Raw genomic sequence first — 16121 nt, 5'->3', positions numbered from 1 at the left:
TTCTGCACTGCATTTATCAGGTTCAGGAATTTATCAAGTTTTCGGCGAGTCGTCGTGCCGTATCTCTTTCGACAGGCCGCGTTTGGCCGCTGTGAGTGGCCTGCAGAGGGCCCCAGCCGCGTCTGATTTGCGGCGCGTGTGTCGGTGGGATCGGCCGCAGCCTCGGGCAACTAACGGTGCATTTGTGCCTGCCTGCGCCGAGGAGAGGACGTGAACGGCAGCTCAGTCGGTCTGCAGGTCAGTGCACACACGCAAGCAACTCGTCAGGGCCCCGACGATCAGGTACTCCATCCCCCCGAGACAGGTGCGACCATCCAGTGTCCGGCAGACATCAGCCAACCAACTCGTTTTCGCACCGAGCCATGCTGGTTGCTGCACTTTTCTAAGCGATTTTTGCTGAAAATCGACCGCGTTTCGTACTGACAATGTGTGCACCGTGATCAGGGATCTATCTAGGGTGTTGTATATCCTTCTAAGCCCCTGCCTTCTGTTTTGATTGTGAAAATTGATAAATTGAAAATATGAACAAAATCAGATGATGGCCAGCAGGGGGGCGTGACTCCATTCTTCTTGGTTCTTGCTGATTCTTGCCTACCTATTAATATCAATTATTGTTGCTTAAATTAATATTAAAATATTTGGATTCCTCTACAACATGCTGCTTCACACTAGAAGTCTTACACTACTTAACTAAACGAAGAAACTAAGAAATTTATTCCTTGCTATCATTAGACAGATTTCACATTTTTCCTCAAAACACAAAGAGAAAAATGGGAAAAATCAAAACTGAATTTGTTTATGGCTAAAAAATCGAATCAAACCGTAAGGGTATTCCAACTTTGCCAGTTAATTTTAACCTTTCTTTAATCACCCAAAAACATATTGTATGATCTTATCTTTTAATTAAAAAGACACTAAGAATTAGATGATGAAATTAATGTCTTAAGTGCATAATTATGTGATTTTATTTATTTGGAAATATTTTTTTAAGTAAACTACATTGCTGGTATAAATCACGTGTGCTGAGAGACGAAACATATTATCGTTTCACACTCATTGCCATGTGCTCTTTGCTTAATATTACCATCACAGTACGCTATACTCAATGGGCGTTCCTTTCAGCGAACTGTGAATGAGTGAAAATCGGCTTTCTCCGTGAAAGCTGAGGTTTTTTGTAATACTACAGGAATCTTGAGGTTGAGTAATCACGAAAGAACAAAAAAGCACGGAAGAATAAATATGAGATAATGGAAGGCTTTAAAAATTAAAAAATATATTAATTAGTTGTTATTTTTGTTTGAAAGATTTGGTCGAAACGGTTTATTTGTAAATTTCACATCGATAGTTTTTTAGGCGTTCCAAACGGTTAAATTTTTTATCTGCTATGGAATTCATGGATTAAAAACTAGATCAGCTTCGAAATTTTTACTATAACGTCTAAAAATTAAAATTTTATCTCCAACTTGCATATGAATTGATTGTAAATTATCAACTTGTTACATTCCACGCGTAACTTTTGACTGACGTCGTCCACTGGATAAACGAATCGGTCGCTTTTGCCGCGAGTCAGCGTTGATTTCACTCAGCCGCCGAGAATTAGTTGGTCACCTACCTGCCTTGACCCACTTGATGCGCCTAGCTCGCACGTCTTCCTCCTTCTTATCACTCACAGATTCCGAGTAAAGCCAAAGCTAGATTTCTCCGTCTCGCTTGCTTTTCGACTCCTTCGACACCAAATGCGGTCGTTCGCGCACAAATTTCACTTTTCTTGGCGAACTTTGTCTACTGTAATAAAGTGAAATTCCCGCTAATTATGTGTGACAAATTTTGAAAAGGAAATAGAAATCTGTTTTGTTTTTTGCACATAAATTTCTGCCTAAGGCTGATTTCGCAGATGTTATTAGCTCGATAAAATGGAGAGGAAACGTCTCTATGTCCTCATAAAGAAAAAAAATTAAAATGCGTAGTTTGTTTTTGTAGTTTGCATTTACTTTTTTTTTTTTTTTTTTTTTTGCTCTTTTTATCCTTGTCCGTCCGAGGACCGGGAAGGGCGCGCACTGCACTAGCACGAATGCTGAAACCCGGGTCCCAATAACACCGCGAACGGATAACATGGGCGCACCAGGCCGCACAGGGACCCAGCCCACTGAAGGGCCACTTGCCTCTGCACCGAGGACTGCATTGAAACGCTAGACATTTGTCCCGTGAAGCCAAATCACGCATGCTGGAAAGGTGCAAACCAGCAAGTAGCGAGTCGGCGCCGGTGCGCCTCCCAGCCCGTCGAGCAATTTGAGCAATTCGAGTCACTAAACTAACCACTTTTTGCCATCTCTGACATTGGGTAGCCAGTATTAGATCTCCGAACTGCTCAAATACCTCACATTGCTTTGACACTCCTGAGAGTGCCTTAACAATGCGAGCCAACGGGCTGGTTAACTTACTTACACGGAAAAAAGTAAAAATTCGGCACTTTTCAGTATTTCTATTTTTCTACTATTTGCAAGTGTGTGAAAAATTTGTCATGAAAAAATGTAGTGTTTGTGAAAAGTTTTGCGCGTGTGATATCTGTAAACGTAACTTTAATCCTTCCATCTGTCAGGCTCAAAGATAAAGTACTCATAAATCACACAAAAATACAAATATTCCTGCAAACGCTGAAAAGTGAGCATAATAATGTTTCAACCTTTAAAAGTACCGGAAGCTCCCAAACAACTACTGCATTCTTTAACATATCCCCCATTTTTCCTTAACATATATTATGCAGATGTTCCAACTTGCTATGCTAGCATCTCAATAGCGTTGTAGTGCTAATTAGGCTTGTTTAAAGGTCTGCTGGAAGTCACGCTTCCTCCTCTTTAAAATGCAAATTTTCCATGCTCGATTGAACGCAGTTGAAGACAGCACAGGATGTGTTGTGTGCCAGCCTGAACAGTTATATATACGTCAGTTGGCACTGAAGCTCGCAAGCCAGTTCAATAACAAATCTTGCCAGCTCGCCACTCCAAACTGCAATATTACGTTTCCTCCGCCGACAAGGTGGTTATTCAATAACTTAATTGCGTCAGTTTCTCCTTTCAAGGAAGAAGGTAGCAGCAAAATTCATGTCGAGCAATTTGTATGTGCAATAACTTAATTTTTTGTGCATGAGCACTTCATTGAGTTTGTTATTTCGCGCAGAACTAGGTAATCCTGGGTCTTTAATTGGTGATGATCAAATTTATAATGTTACTGTTACTGCCCATGATTTTATCATAATTTTCTTTATGGCCAATATTTGAGTCGGCTCAGAAATGCAAACAAAAAATGTTTAAGGTTTATTAGTTTTTATGTGGCCATGGCCTTAAAATTATCGCCTTTGATTTTTCTAGCTCTGATAACGTTTTTTGAGTGTTTGTTCAGTCAAAAACTTCTTGAATTAATCGATTTGAAAATTTCGTGCTTGTAGGATGTCTAGACCAGCGGGCGTGGGCATCATTGCCATCGAGGCCTACTTCCCCTCGCAGTTTGTGGACCAAACTGAGCTGGAGCAATTCGATGGAGTGTCAGCGGGCAAGTACACCGTCGGCCTGGGCCAGGCGCGAATGGGCTTCTGCACCGACCGCGAGGATGTCAACTCGCTCTGCCTCACCGCTGTCCAGCGGCTCATGGAAAGAAACAGCATTGGTGAGCTACCAAATTTACAATTTTTTTACTATGGTGACAGTCCAAAACAAAACCTGGGAAGTAAATTGCTGCTGTATTTTGTACAATTTTGAACTTGATAGAAATTTATCCTTTTTTATTTTTTAAAATTCATATTTGCACAGCATTTCAGTATTTTGTTGAAAGCCAAGAATCTCTACTATCATTAACCTATATAAATATGATATCGTCTCTAAAATTCTATGGAATCCGAGCGATATTAGGGGGACAAGTGCTGGCCAATTTCCCGGATTTCCGCCTTCATTTGACTCTCTTGCATTGGTATGACGAGTCCATTCGTAATTTGGAGGATTGCGGAAGCTTTCCAACTCGCTACTTGCTTGTTTGCACCTTTCCAGCATGCGTGAAACGATTTAGCGGGACAAATGTTTAGCATTTCAATAAAAAAGAACCTGGCGCGGGGTATGCAACAGAGCTGGTCCTTTTCTGGGCTTGGCTTCTTCCGATGAGGCTCGTGAGCTCATGTAAAATTTCACGCGATGTTATTGGGACACGAGTTTTCTCGGAAACATCTCGAAAGAGAGGGCTGGGTATTTCCCGGGGAGTTTCCCAAACTTGCAGTGCTGTGGTTTTTTGCGGTATTTACCAATTTTGTGCGGTTTTTTGCACCTCATGGTTATATTATTGAATAAATGCCCTATATGGAGAGAGATGGGTTTTTGGTTTTTGTTGTCTCATGGGCTTTTTAGTTTTTAAACATTTTAAATGTAATTTCTCATGAGCACCAAAAATGCGGGAGAAACTAGCTGCAAAAAACCGCTCAATACCCCTGCCCAGCCATGCATAAATATAGTTACTTAAAAAGTTAACATTCATTCCAACACAATTATCATTTACAAATTATGAGCGTGCTGATGCTCTAAAAATTTATTTGAATGCGTGCTTATGCTAATAAAAAGTGTTCTATTTGGTAGGCGTGGAGCAGATTGGTCGCTTGGAGGTAGGCACCGAGACCATTTTGGACAAGTCCAAGAGCGTCAAGACCGTGCTGATGCAGCTGTTTGGCGACAACACAGACATTGAGGGCATCGACACCACCAATGCCTGTTACGGCGGCACAGCTGCTCTCTTCAATGCCCTTTCATGGGTTGAGTCTTCCGCGTGGGACGGTAAGGACAAAGAAACTTATCATTTTCTCTCAATCAGCGAGATTGCAGCGAGAAAACCGCAAACAAATCTTCCATAAATCTTGAGTTCCGTAATCTTGAGAAACTTGCGATGGAGCTTCACGCACTTAACCATAATCCTAAAGGTTAAATCCAGTCAGGAGTATTAAATTATAAATTAAGTCTACTTTTGATTTCTCTAAGAAGCTTAAAAAAATTATTTTTACCGCTTATTTTTCATGCAATTCAAAAAATGCTTTCAATTAAATAAGGTCGATTTTTTCCTTATTTTGCATGACCTACCCACATTACTCATGAACTAGTTTACCATTCCTTACTAACTTTGCGATATTTTTACGTGTTCAGGACGCTTGGCCATCGTGGTGGCTGCTGACATTGCTGTCTATGCAACTGGCAGCGCCCGACCAACCGGTGGCGCGGGAGCAATGGCCATGCTGGTCGGACCCAACGCACCCCTAGTGATAGAATCTGGTAAACTTATCTGCTCCTGAGAATGCTTTGATCTTTTCTGACCTGAGATATTTCCTCAGGCCTGCGTGCCAGCTACATGAAACACGCTTACGACTTTTACAAGCCGGACCTGAATTCCGAATACCCAGTGGTGGACGGCAAGCTGTCTATTCAGTGCTACCTGAGCGCACTCGACCACTGCTACCAGCTTTACTGCAAAAAGGCTCATAAAGGTACAATTAATTAAAAGGCTTAATTTTCAAGCTGTCAAAGAACGAGTTTTTTAACACTTTTTCTCAAATAATAAAATGAGAGCAAGTTGAATCAACTCATGGTGTGTCCATATTTTTTTTAGAAAAGAGTTAAGGAAGCTAAGTGTTGTAAATTTAATTTGAAAGAAGGTAAAGTACTGCTAATGAGGTCTACGTAGCCTAGACAGTTTGAGCTTTGCTGTAAAAATGCGTGAAATTTTCTTTTGCAATTCACTTGGAGCTTGCCATTGTAAAATGTAATTTTTAAATACTGGAAAACCTTATATATTATTTCCAATTGTCTTTTTAGCAAATCCGGAGAGCAAGGTGCAGCTCAACACGTTTGACGCTTTCCTGTTCCACTCGCCGTACTGCAAGCTGGTACAAAAATCACTGGCGCGTCTCTTGCTCAATGACTACTTCCTCGCCAGCGATGAAGAGAAAAGCAAATTCCCTGAGGCCTTTAATTCGATAAAGTACGCAATCCACTCTCATAAATAGTGAATTTTACATTCTTGTTAATTTTAGAAATGTCAAAATGGAGGAAACGTACTTTGATCGCGATGTTGAGCGCTTGGTGCTGGACAACAGCAAGCAGCTTTTCGAGGAGAAGACAAAGCCTTCCCTCTTCCTGGCAAACCAAATTGGAAACATGTACACCCCCTCACTATACGGTGGCCTCGTCTCTCTATTGATAAGGTATCTACCTGATTTTTTTTTTTAATTGATTAAATGTGCGCCAGTATTTTCTTTCTGGAGGGTCGTGATAAATCGCTATCTTGACCAGTTGAAATATAAAAATAATGAAAACGTTGGAGATATTATTTCTCGGAATTTTAAATAAAAATTCCTGGAGGTAATTTAATTGTCCGTCTGCTGCATTTTCTTTGGCGCCTGTAATTAAAATGCTGGCCTCCAACCGCTAATTACATGAATTATCTTTATTGCAGTCGGGAGGCCTCACAGTTGACAGGCAATCGCGTGGCGCTGTTTTCTTACGGCTCCGGTCTGGCATCCTCAATGTACTCCCTGAAAATCAGCACCGACCTTGCTCCAGTGCAGAAACTGGTAGACTCTCTTAACCACGTTAAACCCACGCTTGAGGCAAGGCGGAAAATAGCGCCTGAAGATTTTGCCGCCACGCTGGATGCCAAGGAGAAAAATCACCACAAAGGTACACATCTTCTCTATAAGTTTTAAATAACTTCTGCTACAACCGTTTAAAATCAAATATTGTTCCTTTATAAATTTGTCATCAAATAATAGTCCAGTTTCTCAGCGATCTAACATATCTCAATTTTCTAAAATTAAAAAATATATTTCAAGAAAAATGGTTCTTATTTTCTGCGTTTAACTTAATTAGTGAAATTTTTTAGAATAAAAACAAAATCTTATGTTGCTGTATTGTGCATAATTATTCCCTTATTGTATTAGTTTTTAACTATCATAAATTGTCTACATTTTTCCATTTTAACTGGTCGAAAATAATACATCTACATGAACGAATATTTTCCGGTATAAATTTAATAATCTATTGATATTGTGGTTGATTTTTTACAGTTCCATATGTACCAGAAGGCTCAGTAGAAACCCTTTTCCCTGGCACGTGGTACCTGGTTGACGTGGACGACAAGTACAGGCGCAGCTACAAGAGGAAACCCCTCTGACGCAAGAAGCCCCGCGTGTAGTTGACTTATAATGTTGCGTCCGCCCTTAGAAATGTTTTTCTACAGCGAGAAGCAAAATTTTGTTAACACGACTATTTATGATTGACAACCCATGTCGCAAATCAATATTACGCGGCGCCTTGTCGGCGATCTTTGTTGAGTTTTTACATGTATTTTTATCCTTGTTTCATTATTATGGTGTATCCTTATCCAATTTAACCAAATCCTTTCATACTCATTACGCATTTCTATTCAGAGCCAGTAAATCAATATATATATTATATTTATTATGAGTGTTGCTACAATCAATGTAGTTGATTGCTACATCGTATTTTCAATAAATCCGTGGCCTTGAATAAATGATTTTTAAATTAAGCATACTTGTGTTTTTCTTACTAAATGATTTACAAATAGAAATAGGATTAGGCATAATATTCTCGATAGATCGAAATTTTTTCCTGTGAATACCTCCAAATTATAAATTCTTTTAATATATTTTTTTATAATTTTTAAAAACAAGGAGCGTATTTTAATATTAATCAGTAATAGTTATTCTTGGTAAGAATCTTTAAAAATTATGTCGGGATATATACACTGCAAGGTTAATTTTTCATATTCCATATAAAAAATTAGGTGCAAACCTAGGTATACGCGCTGAACACTGCAGCGGCAAAATAAATATCGTTATTCCCCCCTCCCCCCCACTAGAATTTATTTAGTCGTCACCTCGTTGAGTCCTATGAGGGTGAAGAGGTGATCAATTACAACACTATTAGAGCTTTGGGTTATTCTCGCAATTTTCTTTTCCTTATCGGCTGCCACGCTACCTCCAGGTTCATTTCCCGACATTCGAAAACGATCGTGACTAACATTTTCTCTGTTGATAAAGGGGGTCGTGCTCATTTCACGGAAAGCTTGAGCCAGTACAGAGTACACTTTCATTCTGAACACCAAACGTGATGGGTCTCGCGAACGTTTTCGCCGCTCTCGCTTTGACTGTTGTAGTCTCAGGTTCATAAATTTTATGAAATGGAGAAATCATTACGATGGCATATCAAAGTGTAACAAATATATTAATCAATTTATTGTTTAGTGTATGCTGCAAATGGGCCGATCAGACCAATTGACCGTTCCATGTATCCTTACTTGGCTATGGTAAGATAAAAAATGCTTAATTTCATTTATGATAATATTAACAGTGGGATTTTAAAAAGTAGTTCTTTCTTTTATGACTTTTTCTTCATAAATAACGAGTATCTTGGAAATTGAAATTTTTAAACAGATCTGAAAAATCTAAAATTCGCACTTTTTTATCTCAATGTGTTCTGCTGCATTTATTTGTTCAAGGTGTCCCTGATCGACGATTCGGAAATAACGCCAGGAGTGTTTATTTCCGAGAAATACGTGTTGACAAACGGAGATGTTGTCCAGTAAGCAGATTTTAAAATGCTATAATCAGTTTCATTCACTTTTTTCTTCTCTGTGACTTATTTTCATATTGCAATGTGAAACATTTTGCACTAAAACTCATTTTTTTTCACAACAAAATTGTCAGATTTCCATTTTGTAAAAAAATCTTCAATAATTGTTCAAAAATGAGATGCCCCTTTCTCTTGCATTTCACTATGTTGTTTTAAATATAAAAGTTTAATTTACATACTGCCATGTCATATAATAAAATTCTGATTTCTTATTTTGTTATCTTTGATGTATTTTACGAGGATAAATGTTAAACTCAACACAATAAAATGAAATTAATATATGAAAATTAAAACAACAATCAAATTTTAGAACGGCTACAGAATCAGCAATACTGGTCAGCGCTGGCAATGGGGATGAGGTGTTTCAGGTGATTGATGTTACCACCGAATATGATAAATGGGTTTCCGTTCTTGAATTGAACGGCACTTACAACGGACCTGTCCTTCCTTTACTTTCGAAGAAAAATAAGCCATTCGACTTCAGGCACAACAAACCCGGAGACTTGCTTTTCCTCCATGAAAACGGAGTAAGATTGACTTTTAGGGGCATTAAAATCGAATTAAAAGTGGGGCTTATAAACTGAGTCAAAAAATTAATTTTCATAGAAATTTGGAATGAACTGTTTCAATTTTCTCAAACAACGAGTTTCGCCATTGAATTTCAGACGCTGTTCGGACAGTCAACTGACGTACTCAATAGCAACCTCTGCCCAGACGTACTCAGAGAATCTGGGGAGGAAACTGCCGCAGAAGATTTCAACACAACGGTTCAAAGCTGTAACAAATTTGATCCATCCGACTGTTCCGTAAGTTCCAATTAGTTTATTTCAACCACTTACAAAGTTTTTAACTGTTTGTTTTAAAATATAATTTATTTATTTTACGCGAATTTCATGACATAAATTGTTCAATTCCTAAATCCTGCTAAGCACCAATTTTTCCCAATTTTAGCAGAAAAATTTCATAAAAATTATTTTCTTCCAAAACACTTATCTAAATTTAGAACTGAATTTTGGGGAAGGTCCTCCTTATAAACCAACCAAAAAAATCCTAATTAATCTGCAGAAGTCTGTAGCTTTCACGCCTCAAATTTACATTTAACAGTTCCATTACAACCAAGCTGAAAAGCTGCAACGTCACGCAGCACTGGCCGTCGATGGAGTTGTAAGTGGCTTCGTTTCCAATTTGAACTGCGACTATGGAGAAGATAACACGAATCTATACGATGCCCCTCAAATATTCACCAACATCGGAGCTTACAGCGAGTGGATAATGGAAAATGCAGGAATGATCAAAAAATGATGAGCATAATATACTATTCAGCCCTGTTTGAAACTTTTTTCCCAAAGTTTGTAGTGTGATTTGAATATGATTTCTGATTTGTTTCTACGACCAAAATAAATAAGAACTTATTCTAATTATGGCCATTTAAAGCTGCTGCAAGAGTTATTTCATAATTTTGCCCCTCTCCTCAATCACCTTCTTTTAAAAATAGAAAGAGTCATTGATTACATTTTCTAACAGATATAATACGTGCCATGCGTGTTTATTTTCAATTATTAAAAAAATCATAAAATGCAGGCATCGCAGAGATATTAGCAGTCAAAATTAAAATAGTAAGAAAGAGCACCTTCTCTAGGAAGCAACACGTCAAGACTTAGGAGAGCAGAAGCTTCAAGTTAGTGTCGAAGTAAATTAAAATCACTTACGCCTTGAGCATTGGAGGAAACTGTGCCGCAGAGCAGTCTTTTAGTGCGGGTGGCATATCAATACGTCTATTATATTATTTTTTTAAGGGAATTTGTTATGTTAAATTGGCATGTTAATATTCCAATTTTACACATTCGCGCTTTCTCATTTCAACACAAACATTTTAACTAGGAAAAACTTCAAATATCATATACATATTAAGATTATTTTTAATTTTTCTTAACAATGAACAAATACTAAGCCTATAGAGAACAAACACTTAAGAGAAAGAGAGAAAAGATTTAATTGATTTTTCTCATCAAAAATTTTCAATGAACCAAATTAAAAACTTGATTTTCAAAATTTTGGTCTATTTTTAAGTATTTTGTTAATTGTTAAAATTATTGAATCGAAAAATTTCCACAATATGAATGAATTGACATCATAACAACAAAAGAAATGATGTTCTCTGCATGGTGTTAGGCGTCTCCTTGTAATTTCTTCACATATGGGCAAGATGAAGGGCAACACGTGGGTGCATGCATTGTGATCTGCACCCCGGCGACGGGAGGGCACCACCTGTTCGCGGCCCTGGCCGGTATCGTTTGCTTTGAGCGCGGGGGAGGCTGGCTGCCTGGCTGGCTGCTGAGGCAGAGGTGGATGGGAACGGGGTCGCGCAGTGCTGGACCAGCCGAGTCCGTCGGCGGGTGGGCGGCTGCAACACGAGCACAGCCCAGGCCGCAACGCAGCCATGGTGGGCGGCAAAACGGCATCCTCGACGCTGCACTCACGCCGCGTCTCCTGCCTCGCCTCCTGCTGGCCAGGCTTTGGCGCCCTCAGGACGCAGGTCAGCGAAACTTTCCCTGTTTTTATTCTTTTTTAATTTTCAGGGTAAAATAGTTGTCATATTTTCAATACACAGAATATGCACGTTGTGTAATATAGCCGTTTATTTTCCTTACTTTTTTGTTTCAAAAAGATCTTCCTGGATTTTGAAAATACTCTCGTTATTTGTGTCGAAGGATTCAACAAAAATACATACCAGGAAATAAGAAAGTTTGATCGCAGGACTTCAGCGTGTCCATACTTTGTAGAAACAAATGAGAGTTTGCAGCAAAAATGTTGATTCATAGATTTCTACTTTATTTGCGAATTTTAAAAATCATGAGATGTAAGCTATTAGAAGAATATAAAAGGAGGAAAGAAACACCTGATGGAGAGATTTGCAAATAGATCGTTTAAAAACATTTTAACTGCCTATAAAAGCTTCCAACTATACATATTATACAATTATTTTTGTAATCTTTTTCTCTAGAGCGTGTCATATCTGGAATTCCGGTTGAGCAGATTTTTTTATGCCAGCCAGGAAGGGAATTTTATGAGTGGGCGGCTGTGAATTTCAGACGTTTTTTTTTCAAAATAGTCGGCTATAGACTACTTGTAAGACACACTATTTTTATCTTAAGTTACCACGCTTTTCGATTAAAATGGCACTTTTCCGAAGACCTTCTTATGTTTTTATTTAATTTTGATAAAAATTACATTTATATAGATGTCTATTGCATCGAATTCACGAACAAAAATATTTTAAAACCATCGAATTTGTTGGTTATTTTATTTGACCAACCAAAAAAATATTGATGAAAATAGATCAAAGTGTTCAAGAGAATAGCGACATTATCATTTGCTGGATATCCACTCCAAAGAAACAAAAACTGTCTCTGTCTGAAAAAAAGTAAGGAAACAGACTTTCATACGTAAAAAAAATAATTTGACAAAAAACAGAATAAAAATAATATCAGGCTGAAACCTCCCACCTAAATAGGAAAACACTAGAAAATTTCCGAAACATAATTATGCACTTTCCCTATGATTCGTGCTCATGATGGTTGGAAGTTAAGAAATAATAGTCGGTTGCGCAAATTTTACAGCCCTATTCAAGAAGGAGATGGCATTATCGAATATTTACAAAATAAAAGCTTTTGCTCCAAAAAAAAATAGGCAGCTCAAACTGTAACTCTTAAAAAATAAACGGCAGACGTTTTACGTTTATAGCTAATTGTTATGTAATGGATTCCTTGCATAAAAATGAGCTTCATAAATTTTGGATTTACCTCCATTCTGGAGCAAGAAGGGATCAAAAAACACAAAATTAGTACTCAAATTTTTTGCGTAAAACCATTGACCAAATTTTTGTGCTATACGCTGAAACTGTGAGGAATTTGATATAGGTTTGGTAGATGATTTTTGTTCCTTTCCGCAAACAAAATAATATATGAAGAGTTTGGAATTGAAAAGGAATGTTAAAGCAGCAGCAACCTACGCCGGCGGGCTTCATAAATCAAGGTTAGTTTCACGGTACCATATTGCATTTTGTGACTTTACAAATATCCGACGGTGAATTTTGAGCAACTAAATATAAAAAAATATAAGTTTTTCGGCCAGAGACACACAACTTGTGATTTGGCAGTTGAATTCGCGCGTGCGGCTCTTCTTAGTAATGAGGAGAGCGATTTGCAGAAGAGCACAATTTTCAGGAACGTATACGCGCGAGCAGAAATTTTGTTTCTCTCAAGAGGACGCAATTCGCACGTTCCACCCCCGTGCCAACACTTCTTGAAATTGCACTGCAGTTTAATTTTTTTGTCTGGCGGAATATAATCAAACTTTACTGGAATATAATGGAGTTGTTAAATTCATTTAGCGCTGACAATGAGCTTGCCAGTCGATAGCAATAAAAATCGATGGAACAATTCACTGAGCTTACCACCACGCACAGTTATGAAGGAAAACTTTGTGCTTAGATCTATCCATTGCGCAGAGAATACTTCAACTAGTACATCTACAGTGCCTCAACCAATCTTTAATATTATTAAACTTTTTACAGTTCTGCCCTAGATTTAAACAAACATTTTCCTTAACTTTGGCTGAAAGGTCCTTCGCGCTAACATCATACATTCCTAAAAGAAGATTTTCCTTTGCAACAAAGTTCCTAAAGAAAAATTAAAAATTCATTACTCAGATAAATAATTCGGCATAAATAATTCACAAGGAGAAGCTGAAAAGCACACATGTGCGGGCCAAAAAGGATTACTCTTTACACTGAGAATGCTCGGTTGCGAGTTCCGAATAACGACTCGTGTGCATATTAAGCCTAATTTGTGCGCGTGCGGATTTAAAAGGTAAATTGCCACGCGTGTTGCTCGCCGCGTGGGCGGGCGTGCACGTTTGTCAAATGCTCGGAAAAAGACGCTGGCGCGACCCATGCAAAAAGAGGCCATTATGCAAATTGCAGAACGTTGAAGGCTTAAATTTATGTGCACGCAGAGAAGACCGCTTTTTGCAAGATGCAACATGTTTTCTTACATGATCAAAAACTCGCGTATGAAGCGGCAAACTTTGTGGGTATTCTTATTTTTTGTTTGCCAGCATTGTTGGGAACTTTTACATGCAGACTGATTTCCTGCCAGTGCGGGTGAGAGTGACAGTCTATTGCTGGGACAGTGAAGTTTGCATTGAATTATTGCAACTTTCCATACAAGCACAAGATTCAAAGAATAAGAATTTGAATATAAAAATGGAGGGAAATTTATTTTACTGAGCTTTCATGGGCCCGTCAAGTGAGCACGAATTATGCAATTTTAAGACACACTTTAAAACATCTAAAACCGTCTACGCAACTACAAAACGCATTTAAAATCGTCGAATAATGTTTAAATTGACTAACAATGTACCTTATGTTGCTCATCAGGAAATTGTTCTCACGTTTTTAATATTTTGGTAGATAATTATTGAATGGTTTTTCAGTCGTATTGTTTTTTATCATACGTAATAAGTCAGTTTTCGTTGATATATTTAGACTTAAATTTTGTCCGCTTCTATTTCTTTGGCGTAAAAATTCAGCAAAGAAAATGTTGCTGCTCTAGAACATTTTCATTAATAAACATATCTTTCAAACACGGAAAACTCATACATTTTCTGATAACAGTGGCTAGAAAGAAGTTTTAGAAAACGCTCAATAATTAAGAGTAAAGAAATTGTACACTTTTCTTTATTATATTTAAGTTTACAATATGGTAGAAGAGAAAAAAAGGGCAAGCATGGTCTTTAAAAAAAATTGCCCTCATTGCAATACTCCCAAATAAAATGGGATTTTTATTAAACTTTAGAGAAATACACGAGATGTTTTTTAAAAGGTGCCATTTCATCTGAAAAATATTAAATTTGGATAAAATTATTTGTCAAACACCTTTATAAAAATGTTCAGAAACAATCTAAAACCTTACATTAACTCATCACCAAAGCAGTCTACATAATTATAGTCAACGTTTTTGCAAAAAAAATTAATTAGTTTTAAACTCAGAGCCCTAGTAATATGTACATTTTAAATAAATATAAATGAGTTAAAATTGATGTGATAAACTGTAATTTTAAAGAGAAGAAATTATGTGTACATGATTATCAATTGTAAAATATAGGACATTGGCTTAAATCTCTTATAGATTTATATAAAAAAAATTATTAACTTATAGCGAAATATTTGTTTGTTCCTAAAATAAAAATTGCGCATTTATGCTTGACCTTCTGAGAAGATTTTCATTTTTTTAGTGGTTGTAGAACTGGTAAAAATGCAAAGCACGCATTTCGTTGATTATCATCTTGTCTATGCAGTTAAAGATGATAAGTCGTCTAAATTTGGTCTGCTACTGCTTACATTTTATCAGAAGCGAAAGGGTCCCACTGGCAAGCGAGCGTGTCGCTTGCATGTTAATGGATTTATCTCGGCCAAAAGGCGCTCCAACTTGGAGCCTCGCAGGGTCGGTCGGGCCACGCAGCTAATTACCATGCTGCGGGTCTTCCAAAAGCTCTTCCCTCGGTCACTCAGGAGATAACTAGAGTAACAGTGAATTTTCACATGAGTCACACAACAGACCGCAAACAGACGCCGACCTAATTGTTTTCCCTTAATTCATTCAGGCCGGAAAACATTTTGAGATCAGACTGTTTGCGAAGCATTTACTTAAACACGCCAACTTCAAGGATAATTTAGAATATTTTGAAGATTTTACTGCCAAGAAATTGAAATGCATAAATAATTCGAAAAATTCATGGGAAACGAAAGAAACTAACAACAAAATTGATCCATCTCTCTCTCTTTTCCAAAGAATTTTGAAAATCACTCCAAATTCCATCTATAGATTTAACTTTTCCTATTGAACATCATGAAAAATATATTTCCAGCCTAAGGTTTTATTCCAAAATATCCTTGCTGTAAATTATTCATTTTTCAATCAATTTTTCTGCAATAATTTAGACCATCAAAATGAACTTTACGAAAAATAAAAATTGAAGCCTCATTTAGATTTTTTAGGGTGAATAAAACTGGAAGTTAATGCGCAAAATATAAAAAAGTACTTGCGACAGCTGCTCTTTTTGCACTTCGCTTATTCAAGGTCACACATTGCTGTGTCTGCATTTGCAGTTAAGCACTGCGGAAAATGTTGCGAGTTTTCTATGGACAAACTTCAACAACTTTTCCAATTGCTTATCCCGCAGTTAAAGAGGGCCTTTGCCAGCAAAAACGCTGAGAGACGCCGGTAACCAAGCAAAAAATAATTCGCAGACATTGAAGGATAACAAATATTTGGGCAACGTTTATTCACGTATCTTGGGAAACAAAACGTTTTAGATCTGCTCCATCCTCCTATTTAAAAAAAGGATTTTAAAATATAGACACATAAATTATTGAAAAAG

The 16121-nt window shown here is 37.5% G+C and overlaps 3 protein-coding genes across 9 annotated transcripts in view; all 3 read left to right on the top strand.

Moving 5' to 3' along the window:
* The first annotated feature begins 14 nt into the window (after window positions 1-14).
* Hmgs (hydroxymethylglutaryl-CoA synthase) lies at window positions 15-7573 on the top strand. Of its 5 annotated transcripts, none has more exons than XM_065494090.1 (9): window positions 15-237; window positions 3446-3663; window positions 4617-4811; window positions 5175-5300; window positions 5360-5512; window positions 5841-6006; window positions 6059-6229; window positions 6481-6704; window positions 7091-7573. In XM_065494090.1, the coding sequence occupies exons 2-9, from the start codon at window positions 3447-3449 to the stop codon at window positions 7195-7197; spliced, it is 1359 nt and encodes a 452-aa protein (XP_065350162.1). In that variant the 5' UTR covers window positions 15-237; window position 3446; the 3' UTR covers window positions 7198-7573. The 5 variants fall into 5 exon arrangements, with proteins under 5 accessions (XP_065350162.1, XP_065350161.1, XP_065350160.1 ...); XM_065494089.1 differs by having other exon boundaries at window positions 15-304; XM_065494088.1 differs by having other exon boundaries at window positions 16-282.
* A 540-nt stretch (window positions 7574-8113) lies between these two features.
* LOC135945958 (uncharacterized) lies at window positions 8114-10111 on the top strand. The gene is made up of 6 exons (XM_065493907.1): window positions 8114-8208; window positions 8291-8352; window positions 8545-8627; window positions 8989-9205; window positions 9344-9484; window positions 9783-10111. The coding sequence occupies exons 1-6, from the start codon at window positions 8157-8159 to the stop codon at window positions 9978-9980; spliced, it is 753 nt and encodes a 250-aa protein (XP_065349979.1). The 5' UTR covers window positions 8114-8156; the 3' UTR covers window positions 9981-10111.
* A 947-nt stretch (window positions 10112-11058) lies between these two features.
* The window catches only part of LOC135946449 (transient-receptor-potential-like protein), a 32772-nt gene continuing 27709 nt past the window's right edge, over window positions 11059-16121 (top strand). For all 3 annotated transcript variants that reach the window (XM_065494665.1, XM_065494664.1, XM_065494663.1), the window contains exon 1: window positions 11059-11214. In XM_065494665.1, coding sequence (XP_065350737.1) covers window positions 11119-11214 — 96 coding nt within the window. In that variant the 5' untranslated portion in view covers window positions 11059-11118. The remainder of the gene's footprint in view (window positions 11215-16121) is intronic.

The sequence above is a fragment of the Cloeon dipterum genome, chromosome X (assembly GCF_949628265.1).
Source record: "Cloeon dipterum chromosome X, ieCloDipt1.1, whole genome shotgun sequence".
In the NCBI taxonomy this organism is placed as follows: domain Eukaryota; kingdom Metazoa; phylum Arthropoda; class Insecta; order Ephemeroptera; family Baetidae; genus Cloeon; species Cloeon dipterum.
Note: the sequence above shows the minus strand (reverse complement) of the source record. Positions and strands in the feature narration are given on the sequence as shown.